Below are 18,686 nucleotides of genomic sequence, written 5' to 3' on the forward strand. Positions count from 1 at the left end.
TAAATCAGGAATGGGTAAGACTTGATGTATCTTTTGTTCCAAAGAAAATTCAGTTCTGAAGCTGTGAACCTGTAAAACTCGATAACAAGTCATCTGCTTCCAAAATGCGGTGGTAGGACAGGCATATCAATAGACATTTCCATTCAAAAAAGGGGGAATTAAAAAGAAGAAAGGAGTCAAAGGATCATAAGTTCCAAGAAAGTCTGAAACTTGGCAAGTAATTTCAGTAGATTTAAGGTTTATGAATTTTTCTCTTTGACTTATTCTGTCTTCCAGGCCTACTGGTATGATGGTAAGAAGGAAGAGAGCTTCCACATGGGGGCATTAAGGTAGAGGTTATAGATGCCTGAGTGGGATGAAGTAGGCATCCAACCATGACAGGGTATATGCAGTGGTGTTATTAAAGTCAGCAAAAATAGTAAGTTTATAAGAGTCAGATTTCACATGTGGGAGAAGTGATGTTTGTTTGGCATTGGAGGTTTTGATATGAGCTGTAGAATTTTCAACATGTAGAAAGTTTTAGACATACATCTAAATGAGAGATGTAAATATGTGCATGCCCATACACAGACACACATACACATGTACATGTGTGTGTGTGTGTGTGTGTGTGTGTGTGTGTGTGTTCCCTTTCTCTGGAAATGGTAGAGTTTAGGAGCAGCGGAAACTCATTGATCATTGGGGGTGAGTAACCAAGGATTGAACTCAGGGGCACTCGACCTGAGCTAAATAAATACCAAGAATCTCTGGTGTTACGTCTGATCACAGAGGTAGGGCAGGGAATATACAAAATGAACATTAAGCCTCTTGTTTTACCAGAAAACAAGAAAATTCTTAAAGAATGATGTGGCACTTGAAGACATCCCTACTGACCAAATAAGGGACAACATGAGCATCAAAACAGTGATAATGATGGATTATAACCAATTGGATAAAATTGCAAGCCATGAGTCCACAAAGCTCTAAATACATAGATTAATAAAATTAAAGTTTTGGTGAGAAACAGTATACTTTAACAGCTCCAGTGTAACTACAAAAACAATACTTATTAATTCAAAAGGACAAAAAATAAATCAGGACTGAGGTTAAAACTCAGTGGTAGAATACTTGTCTAGCATGTGCAAGATTCTGGGTTCCATCCCTAGTGCTAAAAAAAAAGAAAAAGAAAAAGAAAGTAATGTCACAGTGGAGAAGCCAGCTGCCACCATCTCAATCAGATAATCAAAGTGAACATCATCATGGTCATGGGAAATCACCCTGATAGGATGTGATGAGAAGAACACTGCATTGCTTCTATTATTTTCTGCTAACATTGCATAACCCAAATTTAAAAAAGAAGAAATATGAAGTAAAAGCTTGAGAGACATTCTGTAAAACAACTGGTCTGTAATATTCAAAAGTGTCAAAGTCAAGAAGAGCAGAAACTGACTGAGAAAGTCTGTTTCAGAGTGAAGGAATTATTCCATGACAGCTAAATGAATACATGATTTTGAATAGAATCCTCTTATTCTAAAGGACAGTTGACAAGACCTGAATGGGGTCTGAAGGTTAGCTGGTAGCTGCGTGTCAATATTAATACCTTGATTTTTATGGTTATGTTATAATTATATAGGAAAATGGAAGGTCAGTTCCATTCCTCAGGGCTCAAGTTGAGGCTGAACATCATAGCGGAAGAGTGTGGCAGAGGAAAGCAGCTCACATCATAGTGATTAGAAAGCAGAGCAAGAGGTTTCCATTTGCCAGATACAAATATATAACCCAAAGCCATGTCCCAATTCCCACCTCCTCCAGCTACACCCTACTACTTCAGTTACCACTCAGTTAATCTCTATCAGGGCATTAATTCACTAATTGGATTAAGGCACTTGTAACCCAATCATTTCTTCTCTGAACCTTCTTACATTGTCTTGCATGTGAGCTTTTGGGGATCACCATATCTAAACCATAACAGCTGGTCTATCCATCATTGTTAAAACTGCTCCATGATAAAGACAGTCACCTCCTAGTATCCGTGGGGTACCCAAACCTACAAATCACATTCCTTATATAATGTGCCTTAATATTTGCATATAAACCATGTACATCCTTCCCATACTTTTACCATCCAAAATTACTTACAATACCCAGTGTACTATAAATGGTAAGTAAATAGTTATTCTGTATTTTTTAGAGAATAATGACAATAAAAAGTCTTGTACATATTCGACTACAGATGCAATTTTTCTCAAATATTTTCAATCTGTGATTGAATTAATGAATGTGGAACCTGTGAATATGGAAGGCCAACTGTATTTTGAAATAAGAGAAAAGGATTAATTAAGTAGATATCTTTTCTGTGGTTGAAACACTTAGATTCTAAAGTATAAATCTCTAAATCAAATAGGTTTATTTTTAGTTAGGTGTGGTGGAACATACCTGTAAATCCAATGACTCTAGAGGCTGAGGGAGGACCACAAATTGAAGTCCAGCTGTGCAGCTTAGTAAAACCCTGTCTCAAAATAAAAAATAAAAAAGGTCTGGGGATATAGTTCTGTGGTAGAATGCCCCTGGCTTCAACCCCCAGTATAAAACACACACACACACACACACACACACACACACACATACTCACACAGCTTATTTATGTAAGACAATATAGTTTACATAGATGTATATGAGTTTATTAAGTTCGATAAACAACAGTTCTCAAAGTGTGATCTGCCAACCTCTGGGATTCCAGGTATCCTTTTAAGGATTCAATAGGGTCAAAGCTATTTAAACAATAACACCAAGGTATCATTGGTTGCAGTTTGTTCAGTTTCACCCTGAAGGTTGGGGCCTGGGTATATACCACTTAGAATGGCCAAGACCTGAAAATCAGGATGATTAGTTGGAGTCAGCAGCTATGACCTGATTGCTTGGGTTTGTAAATAATGGAGTGAGCTCTGAGAATAATGGAAAATAAATAAAATAACACTTGGTTTGGAAGATACACTGGCCCATAGCTGAGGATGAGAGAATGGATCTGTCTCTCAAAGGAATAGGGTAAAGTAACACTAAAAGGTAACTGGAATTTGTGGGTGCTGAAGAGATGAAATAGCTAGAGAGCTGTTGGAGGATGAGAGTAAAGAGTAGGGAATAATTTAGCATATGCCATCAACATGTGAGGAACTTAAAGGCATCTTCTGTATTTTGTTTTCTACTTAAAATTCTAGTATAATGCTGCACACATGGTAGGAGTTTAATAAATGTGTTTAGAATGAATGAATGAATAAAATGAAACAATATTGAGATTGAAAAGTAAGCTGCAGAGAATAAGCTGAGTTATAAAATGAAAATTCCATTGGTTAAGATCATAAAACTTCCATTGACTAAAAGTTTAGTGGTTTTAAGGAAGGCAACTGTATTAGGGTTCTACAGAGCAATAGAAACAATAGGGATATATATATATATATATATATATATATATATATATATATATATATAGTATTGTAACATATAAATCCTATGAAATATATTGGCATCTTTACACACACACACACACACACACACACACACACACACCATGAAATATTGCTAACCAGTTAAGCATACCTGAGATCTAGTGCCCAAAGATTTTACTAGGGCTCCATCACATAGGCATAATTTACTCCCTATGTAACTCATCTCAGTCTCCACTCCCTCCTTAGGTTGAGCTGATTACTTATGACCTCTGCCAACACATATAACAAATCACTCTGTTTTGTGTATCAGGGGGGTGACTCAAGGCACCAATCAAGCCAAAACACATCTATTAGGCAAGACATTTCTAAGGTTTAGAGATTACCTCTCAGAAACTAAGGGCAAAATTTAGGTCCCTCTTTGGTCAGTTAAATTATTTACAAGGTCACACAATGCTTTTTACTTTGCAGCCTCCCCTGCATCTATCTACATTCTTCACTACACACACAAACACTGAACTGGTTAGATGATGTTTCTTTATAGGGTTACTCAGAATGGCTACCTATTGACATCCTTCCCAGCCTCACAACTATCAAAAAATTCCCCCCTTTAAACTTCCAAACACTAAAAAAATTTAGATTTCTCTTATGAGAGTCTTAAAAACAGGATAAGGATTTTCTCTCTCCTTTAAATTTTTATCATAAGTCTTCTATACCACCTGATAATGGACCTAACCATCTTAGAAGGTAAGGGAATTATGAAAAGTAGATAAGATAGTAGTATGGTTTAGATGTGTTCCCTAAAGGCCCACAAGTAAATAAGTGCTGGTCTCCAGCCTATGGCACTCTATGGAGGTGGTTGGAACCTTTAGGAAGTGGGGACTTGTAGAAGAAGTTAGGTCATTGGATGTGTACCCTTGAAGGGGACATAACAATCCTGGTCCCGTCCCTGTCTCTCTTTTTTTCCCTACCCATGGGGTTGATACCACCAGTTACTGGTGACAAGTTCTGCTCCCTCACATGTTGAAGTATAACATTAGAGAAACATGCCAAGGCAAGCATATAAAGCAGAGTTTATTTTAAAAGGGGTAACATAGACTTCTCCTAGGAGAGATAAGGGGACCATAGCTGGTATTCTGGTATCCCAAGAAGGGAGGGTATCCTGGATTTCTTTGTTTTCCTGATTTCTGGCCCTTATTTCTCTCTTTCTTGCATACTTCATGAGGCCTAGTAGATACTCTGTGGGATGGAGCAGCCCAGGACACAGTAGTTAATTAACTTTATAACTCCTTATAGGGAGGGGAAATTCCTGGAACAGGTTACCTTAACAACAGGTTGGAGCAGGGGCAGGTTATCTTGATAGGGTGGTGGAAGGGCTCTGAAGGCTTTTCAGTCCCTCAGGGTGCAGTCTCCAACTTCCCAGGCTCACTCAGATTGGCCTTCTAGGTCCCACCGGATGTACCTATCTATACTGACTGCCTCTTTTAATTCTGGCTTCATTGTGAGCAATTTTGTGAGCTATTAGCTAAGAAATGTGGCTGTCTTCTAGAAGTGGGAAAAGGCAGTGAAACAGATTCTGTCCTGGAACTTCCAAAAATGAATCCAATCTTGTTGACACCTTTATTTTAGCCCAGTGAGATCTGTATTGAATTTCTAACCAACAGAGCTGAAAAATAATAAATTTGTGTTGTTTTAAGCCACTTAATTTGTGGTAATTTGCTAGATCAGTTAAGAAAACCAATAGGATGTGAAGACTAATGTAATATGTCAGTATAAAGTATCTTGATTGCCTGAAAGGAATAGTAGAAATTATTTGATTTATTTATGATTTATTGTAAGATAATACTTTTTTTGAGAACTAGAGACTTTTTAAGTTCACTTCTTTCTTAGAATATATTCATTATTAGAATATATTCACTTCTTTTTTAGAATATATTCACTTTTGATGTTGAAGATTTCAAGTGTGAGTTCCCTAACCAAATTAACTTCATTAGGCTCAAACCCTAACCAATCCTTTCTGGAAAACTACCCTCACATCCTCAGCGTTTATCTTGGCTAATGGCACCACTGTTGACCTCGTTGCTGGGGTATAGAATCACTTTCTGAGCTCAGTGGTTCTGCTTTCATTATAGTTCTCAAGCTCAGTACTTATTTTCTGTTTCCATTGTCCTGACCTAATTGTTCATCTCTCACCTGAATTATGAAAGCCTAGTCTCTTAGCTTCACCTCTCCTCATTCTGGTTCATTCCATTCTCTGGAACCAGAAAAAACATCTTCAAGTGTATCTTCCATCATGCTATTCTCTAGTCCTACTTTGACTTTCTATTTCCTAAAGACTCAGATTTAAATTTTTTTAGTCCAAATATTTTTTTCTTTTGCCACAAGTGCTTTAATTCTATGCAGGTTGAATATCTTATACTAACAAAATGTTGACAGCATGTCAGATTGTGTGATTTTATATCTGAAAGAGTGAATTTCTTAGTAAAAACAAAATCCAAAGACCTATAGATTTGCTGAATTTTCCCAATACCTGATATTTTGAAGATGTTTTATAGATGACTTCTCTTGAGGTTTTTGCTGGATTTGGTTCTGGGTACCAAATCCAGGGCCTCACATATTACAAGTCTACTCTTAGAATTCTGATTTTATTGAAACTTTTTGTGGATGTGATTACATTTGACATGTGAATTAATCCGTTAGCCATGCATTTTGATAAGTGCAATTATATTTTTCCCAGGTAAGAATTACTTTTGCTAATATTTTCCTGAAGGGAATCATGATTGACTCAGTGGGAACAGAATACTATGATAACAATCAAAAACAAAACCCAACAGAAATATCTCTATTTGGCCTTTCCCACTGATAAACCTATTTATAAAATTTGAATGCCTTTTTAAACAGTGGGCTTTCTTTCTAATATAAAAATACATGTGTGTATGCATGCACACACATAGCAGATCTACTGACTTCCTCATTAATTGTGGTTTAGTTAATCAGACAGATGAATCATGAGAGCCATGACAAGTTTTTTAAGTTCAGTTCTTTCTTAGAAGATATTCATTTCACTTTCGATGTTGAGGTCTGGTGTTGAGAATGAAATATTAAGTATGTCTTTGCAACCTTTAAAACCAGATCTTTATCATGAACTCAAACTTAAACTTGAAGAGAACCCTTAAGCTAATAGAAATATAACCTTTCAGGTTTAAAATGAAATTAAACATTAAAATGGATAATTTTCTTACAAAAGGAATCCATCACAAAGCCTGCTCTCCACCTCAGCCAAGGTTGATCATCCAAACTCTGGCTCTTTTCACTCCCTGCTTCCAAACCTGCTCCTTCTAGAAGCTGTCCCCAGCTCAGTAGGTGGCAACTCCATCTCCATGCTTCCAGTGTCTCAGATCTAAGGTTGGCAAACTATAGCCTGCTGCCAATTCTGGCTTGTCATCTATTTTTGTATGACTGGCAAGCTAAGAATGGCTTTTATTTTTTGTTTATTTTCTACATCCCCCCACTAGGTTGTAAGATCTGTCAGTGCAGAGATCTTTACTCCTTAAACATATAATACACTCCCCTAAAAAAAAAAAGAAAAGAAAGAATAAAAATTATCTTTAAGCCCATCACCCAGAAAAAAAATAATACACTCCCCTAAATATTCATTGTATAAATAGGACAAGAGGATGCCACCCATCCTCAGACTGATCTACCCCTTCAGAAACACCCATGTGGAAAATTGCCTGTGTGTGTTCCCTGAACTAGGACATTATAAGGTGTCACTAGAACAATGGTTTGGGTCCAAGGCACCTGGAAGGCCAGTGGTAGCCCAGATACCTCTTGGCCCAGTGGACAAAGTTCTTGAATGAGTTCTGCATACTTTTTTTAGTCCGACATTGTAAGTACTCCCAGATCCCACTTTTGTTTTAGAAGTATTTCCTGATTGCACTGGACGCCAACTGTTTCCATGAAAAGATTAACTTGCAGCAGGGAGCTCACTCAGGGAGGTTATTTGTCCCAATGTTTGTGTTCAGAATTTTCTTGTTTTTTTCTTTCTTTTTCTTTCTTTACTCCTCTCTGTCTTCCCTTCCTTCTTCTCTTTCCTTCTCCTCCCTCCCTGTGTCTTCCCTCATTGATAAGAGGATGTAAAACATTCAATCAAGTTCCTTCCTCTTTTGCATTTTTTTATTTATTCTCTTTCCCTTCCTTCCTCCTCTCTTCCTTCTTTCCTCCCCTCTTCCTCTCTCTCTCTTTTTTTCTTTCTCTTCCTACAAAAACAATTCAGGATTTATCATAAATTTTAGCTGCATTATTAGTATACAATCTTGAAATCCTTTAAATATTAAAAAATATATACCTCTTTCATCTCCATATATGTTTTGGGGGAAAGTTGGCCATATATAATATGTAATATTCTCTCAATTGGTGTGTAAGAATATGTTAGTGTTCTCATTTTGAGTTGACTCATTGGCCTTTCTAGCCATTTGAATGGACACTGTAATGCCAGATTCGTGGGACCCCCAATAGACCTCCAGGAGCCAAATCCAATGCAATCACACAAGAGTCTTTATTGCAAGCTCGAGCCTGGACTCACTGTTTCAGACGCAGGAGTCCTGAGGAGTGAGTCCTGACCCTTAGTTCAGTGAGGATTTATAGGTTTTTTGGGGATACTCTGTGCATCACAACATCACACAGCAAATCATTTCATACCACGGGAAAATCAAACAAGAATTCTTAACATTGATTAGCACGTTCACTGGTGGGAACAAGTTGGGTAAGGGTGATTGGTTAGTTCAAGTGGTGGATATATTTGAACTGATTGATTTAGGCGTGAGGGGTGTATGCGCTAAACTTGCAGGGTTACCTAATCATGTTATTAATCACCGAAACTAATGGGAAGGTCACCTGACATTTCAGATATTTTCCCTGTCTCATTCTGATTGGTTGTTGCTATGGTTCAACATTAGGTTTTTGGTCTTGCATTGCTGAGTCAAGGCTATTTGGTCACTACAGTTAGAGGTATCTGGTTCCACAGGCCTTTCCTGGAATTTAGGAACGCTTGGTCATCCCCGTACCCCTTTGGACAGGCCTTGCTCTGAGGTAGAGCCTGTTTTCTTAAAAAATGGGGTCACATTCGTTTCTCAACACCAGAGGGGATTATATCAGAATCTACCAATTGACAAAATATTTTTTGTATTCCTAATCTCTTGGTACATATGTTGAATAGTGTGGTAGGTGGTATGTTCATAATTTTATTTGAAACTGTTCTAGAACTAATTTATGTTTTTAACCTGTGTTGTCCCATTTGGCAAAAGTTCCACAGGTTCATTGATTATATAAAACACAGAGAACTTGTTTCCTTTTATCTTAAAATTGCATACTTCAAGTTTCAAATGGCATTTCATGGTTAAATATTCCAAAATATGTTGAATGGTTTAGTGGAGATACTATAATTTTATAACTAGTCATGTTATCTTTGAGTATTCATTTTTGCTTCTATAATATATATGACAGAATGTCAACTTTGTTTAGAATTTCAGTTTGCAAGGTGTTTCTTTTATGGACATATTTATCATTCACTATTTTCACTTGGTCTTTTGAGAGTGAAGTATGAATTGCTTAGTGACTCTCCTCTCCATCCTCACAGTATTCCCATATAGAGCATACAAGGAGTCTAGACCCATAAAACTGCCTACCTACTTTCCTTTTGGCAGGCACTTTCATGACGTTAACAATCAATGTAGTGAAATCTGCCTCATAGTTAAAATCTGGTTGTGCCTTTTGTCAGGGAGGCATTTTGCAGGACTCAGCAATATGAATCTTAGGTGTTAGCAAAAAGCATCTTTGAGAATACTCTTATTTTTAATCATGAAATCAGTTATATGTAAGGATGAGCATACCAATTATATATATATATATATATATATATATATATATATATGCTAATAATATATATATATATATAATTTTAAAAATAATAATAAGATAAATATCTGTGTGCTTTCATGAGATTAAGAAATGAGGCATTGAGGGCATGTTGGTGCATGCCTATAACTGCAGCTACTCAGGAGTCTGAGGCAGGAAGACCACAAGTTTGAAGACAGCCTGGCAATTTACATTAGACTATATCAAAATAAAATAAAAAGTAGGGGGAATGTAGCTTACTGGTAGAGCACTTGCTTAGCATGTGTAAGTCTCTGGGTTCAAACCCCAGGACTGAAAATGAGAAAGGAAGGGAGGAAGGAAGGAAAACATTGCCAAAAACAGAGAATCCCAATGTGTACCCCTACTTAGTGATATCCCCTTCCCTCCTCCCAGATGTAACCACTCTCCTGACTCTTGATTCAGTCATCCTTATTATTTTCTTTATATTTTCAGCTACTTATATGTTCCCTTCATTTACTTAAGATGAGTGGCAAACATAAAGCTAGGTATATAAGGTAAGGACCATGTTACCACCACTAATAAAAGTCTTCCAAGAAAAAATAAGCGAACAAAGTCTCTGGATCAGGGACAGAAAGAGAGAGAAAGAGAGAGTGGAACATTGATATCAAGGAATCAGCTCACCTGACTGTGGGGACTGGTATGTCCAAACTCCAAAGGACAGAGAATGAGGTGGCAATGGAGACTGGTAGGCTGAAACCGCAGGCTAATGCTGCTGTCATAAGATAGGATTTCTTATCTGATAAATTCAACTTTTAAAGTCCTCCAGTGACTAGATGAGGGCCACTCACATAATAAATGATAATTTTTAAAGTCAACTGATTATAGTTGTTACCACATCTATAAAATATCATCATAGCAACACCCTAGATTTGTGTTTGATTAAATAACTGACTATGGTAGCTTAACCAAGTTGACACAAACAGCCTTCCCAGGGGGGAAGATAAAAGCCTCAGGAATCAGGCTTAAGGCAGAGCAGAAAGAATGTCACAAGTTCAGATAGTCGAGAAGCCCACAAGAACTTAAAGCATATGACAGATGACTAGATAAAAACCATGGGTCCTGGGGGTTCCCTAATTTTGAAGCAAATTTTGATATAGGCTTCATCATTCTTTTATAAAATCAGTATGACCCAACAATAAGACTCTCTGAAGTGGTATCTCGCTTCTGAAATATCACCAAAAGGAGATCTTGCACAGATGACCAAGCCCCTTGGGTGAACTTACCTGTAATATATGCAAGTTTGATTAGCATAGAGTGAATGTTTGCCTAAGAGAATTTTAAAATGCACTATTTAAGGCAAAGTATTTAGACTGACCTTTACTGCATAAAATATCACTTGGAGGGATATTTTTAAAAATTCTGAAGACTTAGCAAAACTATGGAAAGTTCTAATTCAACCCAAAGAGTCTGGGCTTCAGAATTAGAAAACAAACAAACCAACAAACAAACAACAATAACAACAGCAACAAAAATCCTGTCTCTGAATGCTAATAAGCTATCCAGTGTGAAGAACTTTATGCTAACAGTATTCCAATATATTTTTGTTTGTTTAACCTGACAATTCACTGGGGTCCCTGGAAAAAAGTGTTCAAGACCCTGGATTTGATGATCTCTGTGGAATCTTATAGTTCTCAAACAATTCCTTTTGTTTCAGCAACTAATGCCAGTGCTTCTGCTGAGTAGGCTTGTCGGTAGAGTTGGTGAAGTGACGGGCAGGTTGGACTATAAGAGTGATAGAAAGTATCACAACCCTCAAAGCCATACAAGGAAACCTGGCTCTCATGCTGCAGATTTTTTCCTAAGGGACTTACTTCAATAACAGAAAAAGGGGATTTAGATGTTTTCCAGAATGTCCTTAACATTTATGAAGCATTTTACAATAGATAAATAAATTTGTTTATTTTCACTGCTTTTGGGGTTGGAAAAAGTTTACTTAGTGTTTTCCAAAGGATATACTGCAGCATATGGGAATTTTATAATCTTTACATTTGAGAAATGTTCTCAAGGTTTATTTGACCAAGGCAGTTATCATGGGATCAATGTTCCATGGTACCACACTGAAAATCACTGGCTTAGGGTCATTGAAGATAGAAGAGCTTAGTGCTCACTATTAACTAAAACTTTTTGGCATTCTGCTATTAATTTAGCTCCTTACATCATAAACCTGTAACCTCGTCTCAGCACATAGTGCATGTATTAAGATGCCCTGGTCTATATTAATAAGAAAGTAATTTTAGTCAATTAGTGAAAATTATCTTAGATTTAGGGAGTTAGAAGATGGGTTTAATTTGTAATTCTGGCATTTACTAAATATGTGACTTTGGAAAAATAAGTCACATAATTTAAATAATGAGAGCCTTAATTTACTCATCTAAGAAATAGGAATAAAATGACTCGAAGGAATATTGTCAAGTTTAATGTGAGATAATGTGTTTCAAAATGTGTCTTCAATTTTGAGCACTGTAAAATACGAGACATACTTTTCAAAGAATTAAGCAGTTTATATTGGTTCAGTATAAATTCAGAATTACTACTATAGTCAAAACCATATTTTTAATGTTAGTTTTTGACTGTGTAGCATGAAGTACATATAAAAATGTAGAAACTACCTATAACAAGAGTTGTTTGGAGTTATTTTTAAAGAAAATAAATGATAAGCTTGTATTCAAATCTGATTATTATATCATTCTCATTACATAGATCTTGATTAGCATTTACTGTGAATTATAAGGAGAAAAAGGACTGTTGTAAACAATGTCCTAGTAACAGACTTGAACCTTTTGGCACTACAATTACTATAATATTTTTATCCTCTCTAGATTGCACAATCACTAAAGCGCTGAGCTCTTTAAAAGTCAGGCACAACTATGTAACTCAGTATGGTTTCTCTTTACAGACTAGAGGAAAGAAGGAACACCACTCTCTTCTGGCCAAACAGGTTTATGCAATGTCTGGAACAATGGATTCTATGCTAACTTTAGCAACGGAAGAACCTGCTAAGAAGAACACTGTCAAGAAATACAAAATAATTTGTATCGTAAGTACAGTTCTTAATTTTAGCTTTCTAGCTTTATGACAAATGCTAAAATTCAGCTTGATTCCTATGACAACTCCAATGCAAGTTAACATTTGTAATCATATTCTACAAGTAAGAAATTTGAGTAACCATACGTTAATGTTTAATTAAAAGCTAAACAGAAACCTTGCAGCACTGACTTTTTCGCATGATTACAATTACTCCCCAAGTCACTTGTTTATTGCATGAACATTTTAAGGCCAGAGGGTGAGATACTAAATAATCATACCATTTTTTTAAACTATTGATTTTTATCCTAATTTAATTAAATTCTAGAGAAAGCCTTTTTTTGTCTGTCTTCTCATTCTTGTCTTTTTATGTGGCAGGATCACCTTTGTCTTAATGAATAAAATAAAAAGCTCTGATTTTATTGCTCTGTTTTTTCCCTTCACCATCAAACTTTTGGGGAATCAGGTCTTCTATTTGCTGCCTCAGTTTCAACACCACCCCACTGTCCCTTGAGTTCTTGCTTTGTTATTATTGTGTGGAAATCAGTCCCCCCTCAACAGTCAATTCTTCCCCTGCCAAGTTAAGTTTCCATAACAACACATGTGCTGAATCCTGGAGTGCCTTACTAGAAATGATTTCCACAATGCCTAGTTAAAACAGAAAATGAAGCCAGGTGTGGTGGTGTGTGCCTATAATCCCAGCTTTTTGGGAGGCTGAGGTAGGAGGATTGCTAGAAGCCATGAGTTGAGAGCATCCTGGGCAACGTAGTGAGACCCCCCCACACTGGAATAAATAAAATTTTAAAAGAAACACAATAAAAAAGAAAAATGGCAAAGGCAAATGGGTCTTATGGTTTTTAATTCTCAATTAATTTAATTTGGGGTTAAGCTCATTTTATTTGAACTATGAAAGTGTTTGGACATGGAGATATACAATAAACGGTATTTTAAAACTCTTTATAAATCTTTCTTCTTTGGGGTGATTAAACAAATAATGTACCTCTATCATTATTGGATCTCAAATGTTGTGGGTACTTAATATTCACTGTGACTGTGGTTATTTATAACTTCGTATATTTAAAAAAATTATAAAAGTGGCTTTTCCTTTTTTGTAATAGGTTCTTCTTGCTTTGTTGGTGATCCTGTCACTTGGATTAGGCCTGGGACTTGGACTCAGGGCACAAGACAATGACGGTATACCAGTCAGCCTTTTGTTCTCTTTTTTTCTCCAAAACATTCTCTTATTTCTTGTTTCTCCTGGCCTTAATCCATTAAAAACTTATCTTCACCCAAGTTTCTTCTCTCCTCTATGCCTAGTTTTCCTTCCAGTCCTTTCCCTTCTCACACCTCACTTCCCAGGAACCCCCATCTGTGTTTAACATTGTCCACTATCATTTTTGGACTTAATTCTTCTGCCCTCACACAAAAGCTCCTGCACAAGTATTATCCCAGTACAGAGAACTTTGATAATTGACCACAGACTTTCTGTTCTACTCCTACTGTAATTGTATATATCTGATGACGAAATGTACAGCCTCTTGGACTTGGAAGCCTTTGCTGTCCTACCCCTAGGACCTCCTGCCACCTGTCCTGTACCTTGATACCATATTAATATTATTCCATCTCTGAAATATTATTATGTCTTGGTTAGGCAGTGCCAAATCTTGAAAAGTGGTGTATAATGCTCTGTTTCACGCATAGTATTTGCAGATTTTATGCTAATTTTTCTTTTTGCAAAAAAGTGGGGTGTGACCATTATGTAAAGCTTTTTTTTTTCTTCTGAAATTTCTCTTTTCATTGTTCCCCTATTACTTAGAAATTATTTATTACTAAGCTGTCTTTGGTTCAAGGTTAGGATGAATGGGATACTTATGAATGTATGTTAATGTGGTAGTGACAATTATGTGATGAAATATAGTAAAACTTTGAAAATTTTGTTTCATAAGAAGTAAGGAAAAATAGGAAATGCATGCCCCCAAATATAAACACTTCACATCCATTTTTCTGTATCCCATTAGTATGCCTAATAAACACACCATTTATGAGTGACTCTAAAAAGCATTTTCTGTCATTTTTTAATCTATTATTTGGGTATTTTTACTAAGATGAAGCAGGAGCAGTTGTTAGAACATTCATTATTCCTTTCGTTTGATTGATAACTTCTATCTTAACTCCAGGGGAAAAGTGTTGGTGCTTTTCAGTAGGGGACCACTTGGAGAGGTCAACTGACAACTTTCTGGTCAGGCTTTCACTTGAGAAAGCCCTTTATAATATGGGAATCCAGTAAAACTGGAAAGGCAAATATTAGCTGGAACATCGCTGTCCTCTCTTATTCACTTGACTGTGGTGTCTCTAAGCAGTGGTGCTAGTCCTTACTCTAATGAATATTGGCAGGCCATTTTAGTAGTAGTTTGCTGATATAAGTGCTCAAAAATGGGCATCATTTCTTGGCAAGTTTATCTTCAAAATTGCATAAATTTATTGCAAAAGGCATGTATTAATCTCTGAATAAAATCTTTCAGCTATTTCACTCACACTCTTTCTTCAGTACTGGTTGACTGCCCAGGGTCATTTTACCTTTTTATCTTCCTCCATCTCAGTCTTTTTGTGGCATCATTCTCTTCCCTCTCCTAGCTTCTCTTTTGTCATATTCATCCTTTTTAATATTCCTTAGCATTTAGCATCTTTATCGCCTTTATTATTTATCTTCTACCACCTCTGTTCCTCTAAGCTCCACCTCTGGATAGTATTCACCATTCTTCACTCCAATTAGCCCACTTTCCACAGCCTACCCTACCTTTATCACACATTACCACCAACTCTTGGCATTATGTTTTTGACCACAAAAAGTTCGGATATAGACTAATATCTTTTATTTTAACTTCTTTCATTGTCCTGTTAATCACATCCATGTTGGTTGCTTTTTGGGCTTGATATGGCTAGTGTTTTCTAACATCAGCCTGTCTGTTTTGTTGCAGATTGTGTGATTAAGTCTCCTTTTCTTGCTTTACTTCCTTATTTTACTACAGAATGTCCTTGGTAGCTTCCTAAGATAGGATGCATAGAAGATAAAACTCGAGTCCTTGCCTATCTAAATGCATCTTTGACATCCTAATCTAACATTGGGTAGGTTGCCTAGATATTGAATTCTAAGATGAAAATAATTTTCCTCTGTAGATTTGAAGACATTACCTTTTAGTCTCTTCGTTTGCAGTGTTGCTTTTAAGAAATTTGGTGCTTTTCTAATTTGTAATCATTTTTACATTGCTCATGATCTCTCTAGGATCTTTAACATCTCTTAACCTTACTGATCTCTTCATGTGAACTTTCTCCAGGGAAACTTGGTAGGCAATTTGATGTAATAATGTTTGCTGCTCAAACATTATTGTCTAATCAATTTTGCAGCTTTTAAAAATAATATCATCTTCATTTGTTATTTACATTTTGAGGTATACCTATTTTTTAGTTTAAAAAATTTAACTAGTGCATCATTAGTATCATGTGATGTTTTGATACATGTATGTATTGTATAATGTTCAAATCAGGGTAAACCTAGCTAACTTCTCACTTATCATTTCCTTATGGTGAAAACATTCAAAGTCCTGTCTTCTAGTTTTCCCAAATATACAGGAAATTATTCTTATCAGTTGTCACTGTACTGTGCAATAGCACTCCAGAATTTCTTGGTTCTGATTGTAACTTAGTACCTAATGATCAACCTTTCCCTTTCCCTCTCTCCCTCCTACTCACCTCGGCCTCTATTAACTACCATTCTGTTCTTGGCTTCCAGGAGATCAGTTAATTAGTAGCCTATGAATTTGTAAAGTTCATTTATTATATAAGTCAACAACTTCTTGGTAGCAGGGCTTAGGATATGGAGTCCTCTTGAGGATCTTAATTGTGCCTACCACATGCCTCTGCTATGGTTTTCATTGCTACTGTTATATTTTTATTTCTGAGAGCATGCTGAATGGTGTTTTTCTTTTTTATTGTAGTTTACTTTTGTGTTTGTGGAATATCTTCTTTAAAGGATCTGAATATTAATTGTGTGTGTGTGTGTGTGTGTGTGTGTGTCTCAACTCTTTGGCCTCATGTGTCATTTCCTTGTTAACCAAGGTTTTCTCTTATTTATTTTGATTTCTATCTCATGTTACATGCCATCCTGCTCTCCTCAAAGGTCTTCTGACCGTCTGTTTAGATTTCACAGTAAGGCTTGTTCCTTTTCTCATCCTACTGTCTTCCTCTGTGGCTGTTTTCTTTTGTAGTTGGACAAAATACCTTTATTTTATTTATTTATTTTTATGTGGTGCTTAGGATTGAACCCAGGGCCTTGCATGTGCTAGGTGAGCACTCTACCCCTAAGCCATAACCCTAGCCCTGTGTCTGTTTTGATACCAAAGTCACCACTAAATTCCTCTAGCTTGTGAGTCTTTGAGTCTGGAGTGCTGCTTTTTTTCTTTCCTTTATCTTTTTCTTTTTTAAATTTACATTTTAAGCCCTTTATTTCAAGTCATCATGTAACCTTCATAGATGTTATACCTTTACATAAACAACAGCATATCTCATTAATTTATCAGTGAAAAATGACCTCGTTTCTCAAAAGCTAAATAAACCTCTGTTTTAGAACTTTGAAAAACATATGAGTTCTGTTTTGTCTCCTTTGGAGTCTGAGTTGAGGAGCTACATTATGTAGGGCCCTTACTTTCTGTGCCTCTCACATTGATCTTCCTCCTCTTTCACCTCTCTTATGCATTTTAAAAATGAAACTTGACTCCTGAGACATTTATATTTTGTTAGGCCTCTAATATTAATTTTTGTATCTGTCATTAGGTAAGAATATTAAGATATCTTCTCTCCCGGTATAGCTAACTAGTTGTCCTAATTCCATGTAGTATTCACGGTTGCTTTGTCACTACTATTTCTTTTTTTTCTTTCTTTCTCTCTTTCTTTCTTTCTTTTTTTTTTTTTTTTTTTGGTACTGGGTTTTGAACCCAGGGGTACTTTACCTCTTAGCTACATCCTCAGTCTTTTTTTTTTTTTTTTTTTTGAGACCGGCCCTTGATAAGATGCTGAGAGCCTCACTAAGTTGCTGAGGCTGATCTTGAAGTTTTGACCCTTCTGCCTCAGCCTCTCAAAGTCACTGAGATTACAAGAATATACCACTGTACCTGGGCCTATCACTACCATTTCTTAAAAATATTTTATTACTATAAAGTCTCTATAACTATCTGCATAATTTATCATTTTATCTCAGTGACTAGGGAACATAATGATTCTAAAATAATATGTATATAATAAATAAACATATAAATTTAAAAATATGTAATGGTTTTCAAGAGATGGGGACAAGGTACACATAGTTGAATTGCCCTAGTCTTACCATTTATTCCCTCCTTGCCTTCAATGGGGTACAAAGGGAGTAATGAGTATCACAGAAAATTATAGGTAAAAAGCATCAATAGGAATTCATGGCAAGGAGAAATTGTATTTAGCTGGGTACACACTTTTTAATGAGGACTTCACAGTGAGAATGGTGTTCTCATTGCTTATTATTGCTAATATACTGAGGACTCCAAAAATTAGTATCTTTATTTTTATCTCGCTCTTTCCTGAGCTTCAGATCCAAATATACAGATTCCCTTCTGGGTATCTATCTGTTTGGATGTCCAGCAAAACTGACCTTACCTTCCTTCAGGTCCTTGCCCAACATCTTGGAAGGCATTCTTGCCTCTTTCTCCTTCTTCACTCTTTATATAAATCTGCCCTCCTCTTAATTGCACTCTAATTTCTCTGAAAGCTCATTTATAAGTTCTTTGTTTCTACTGCTACAATCTTCTTTAGGCCCTTATCATTTTGGTTTTGAATTAAAGTCTTGGTCAGAGAGGTCTCTTCTTTCACCTATTTTCCAGAATAAGTACATAAAACACAGATCTAATTACTTGTTCTCTGCTTATTCTTTAAGAGCTTCTCATTACCAAAGTTTGGGCTTCAAGCCTCTTTAATATGGCTTTTGCAGCTTTCCTCTCCCCATCTTTACCTTTTAATCCTACCCCTCAGTCATTGTGTCTTATGTGCTGTTCTCCGAATTGGCCTTTCTTTGCTTAAATAATCCTGATCCCTTTCCCAAGACTCAATGGAATCATCTCACTCACTGTGTGCTTCCATGTGTTCCTTGTAATACCAGTATCTCATTATTTAACACAGTTCACTGGCAGATAATACTGAAAATAAAAAGCATCTAATTTGCTTGTGCTAGACTGTGCTAAGTACTTTTATGTGTTTTTACCATCTTCAAATGAGATACAG

At 36.2% G+C, this 18,686-nt stretch overlaps 1 protein-coding gene across 3 annotated transcripts in view; it reads left to right on the top strand.

Moving 5' to 3' along the window:
• The window catches only part of ENPP3 (ectonucleotide pyrophosphatase/phosphodiesterase 3), a 103,118-nt gene that overhangs the window by 4,109 nt on the left and 80,323 nt on the right, over window positions 1-18,686 (top strand). For 2 of the 3 annotated variants that reach the window (XM_081294621.1, XM_081294623.1), the window contains exons 2-3: window positions 12,253-12,393; window positions 13,499-13,574. In XM_081294621.1, coding sequence (XP_081150747.1) covers window positions 12,304-12,393; window positions 13,499-13,574 — 166 coding nt within the window. In that variant the 5' untranslated portion in view covers window positions 12,253-12,303. The remainder of the gene's footprint in view (window positions 1-12,252; window positions 12,394-13,498; window positions 13,575-18,686) is intronic. The other variant, XM_081294622.1, reaches the window with a different exon arrangement.

Source organism: Spermophilus citellus (genome assembly GCF_964194105.1).
Source record: "Spermophilus citellus genome assembly, chromosome: 5".
Taxonomy (NCBI): domain Eukaryota; kingdom Metazoa; phylum Chordata; class Mammalia; order Rodentia; family Sciuridae; genus Spermophilus; species Spermophilus citellus.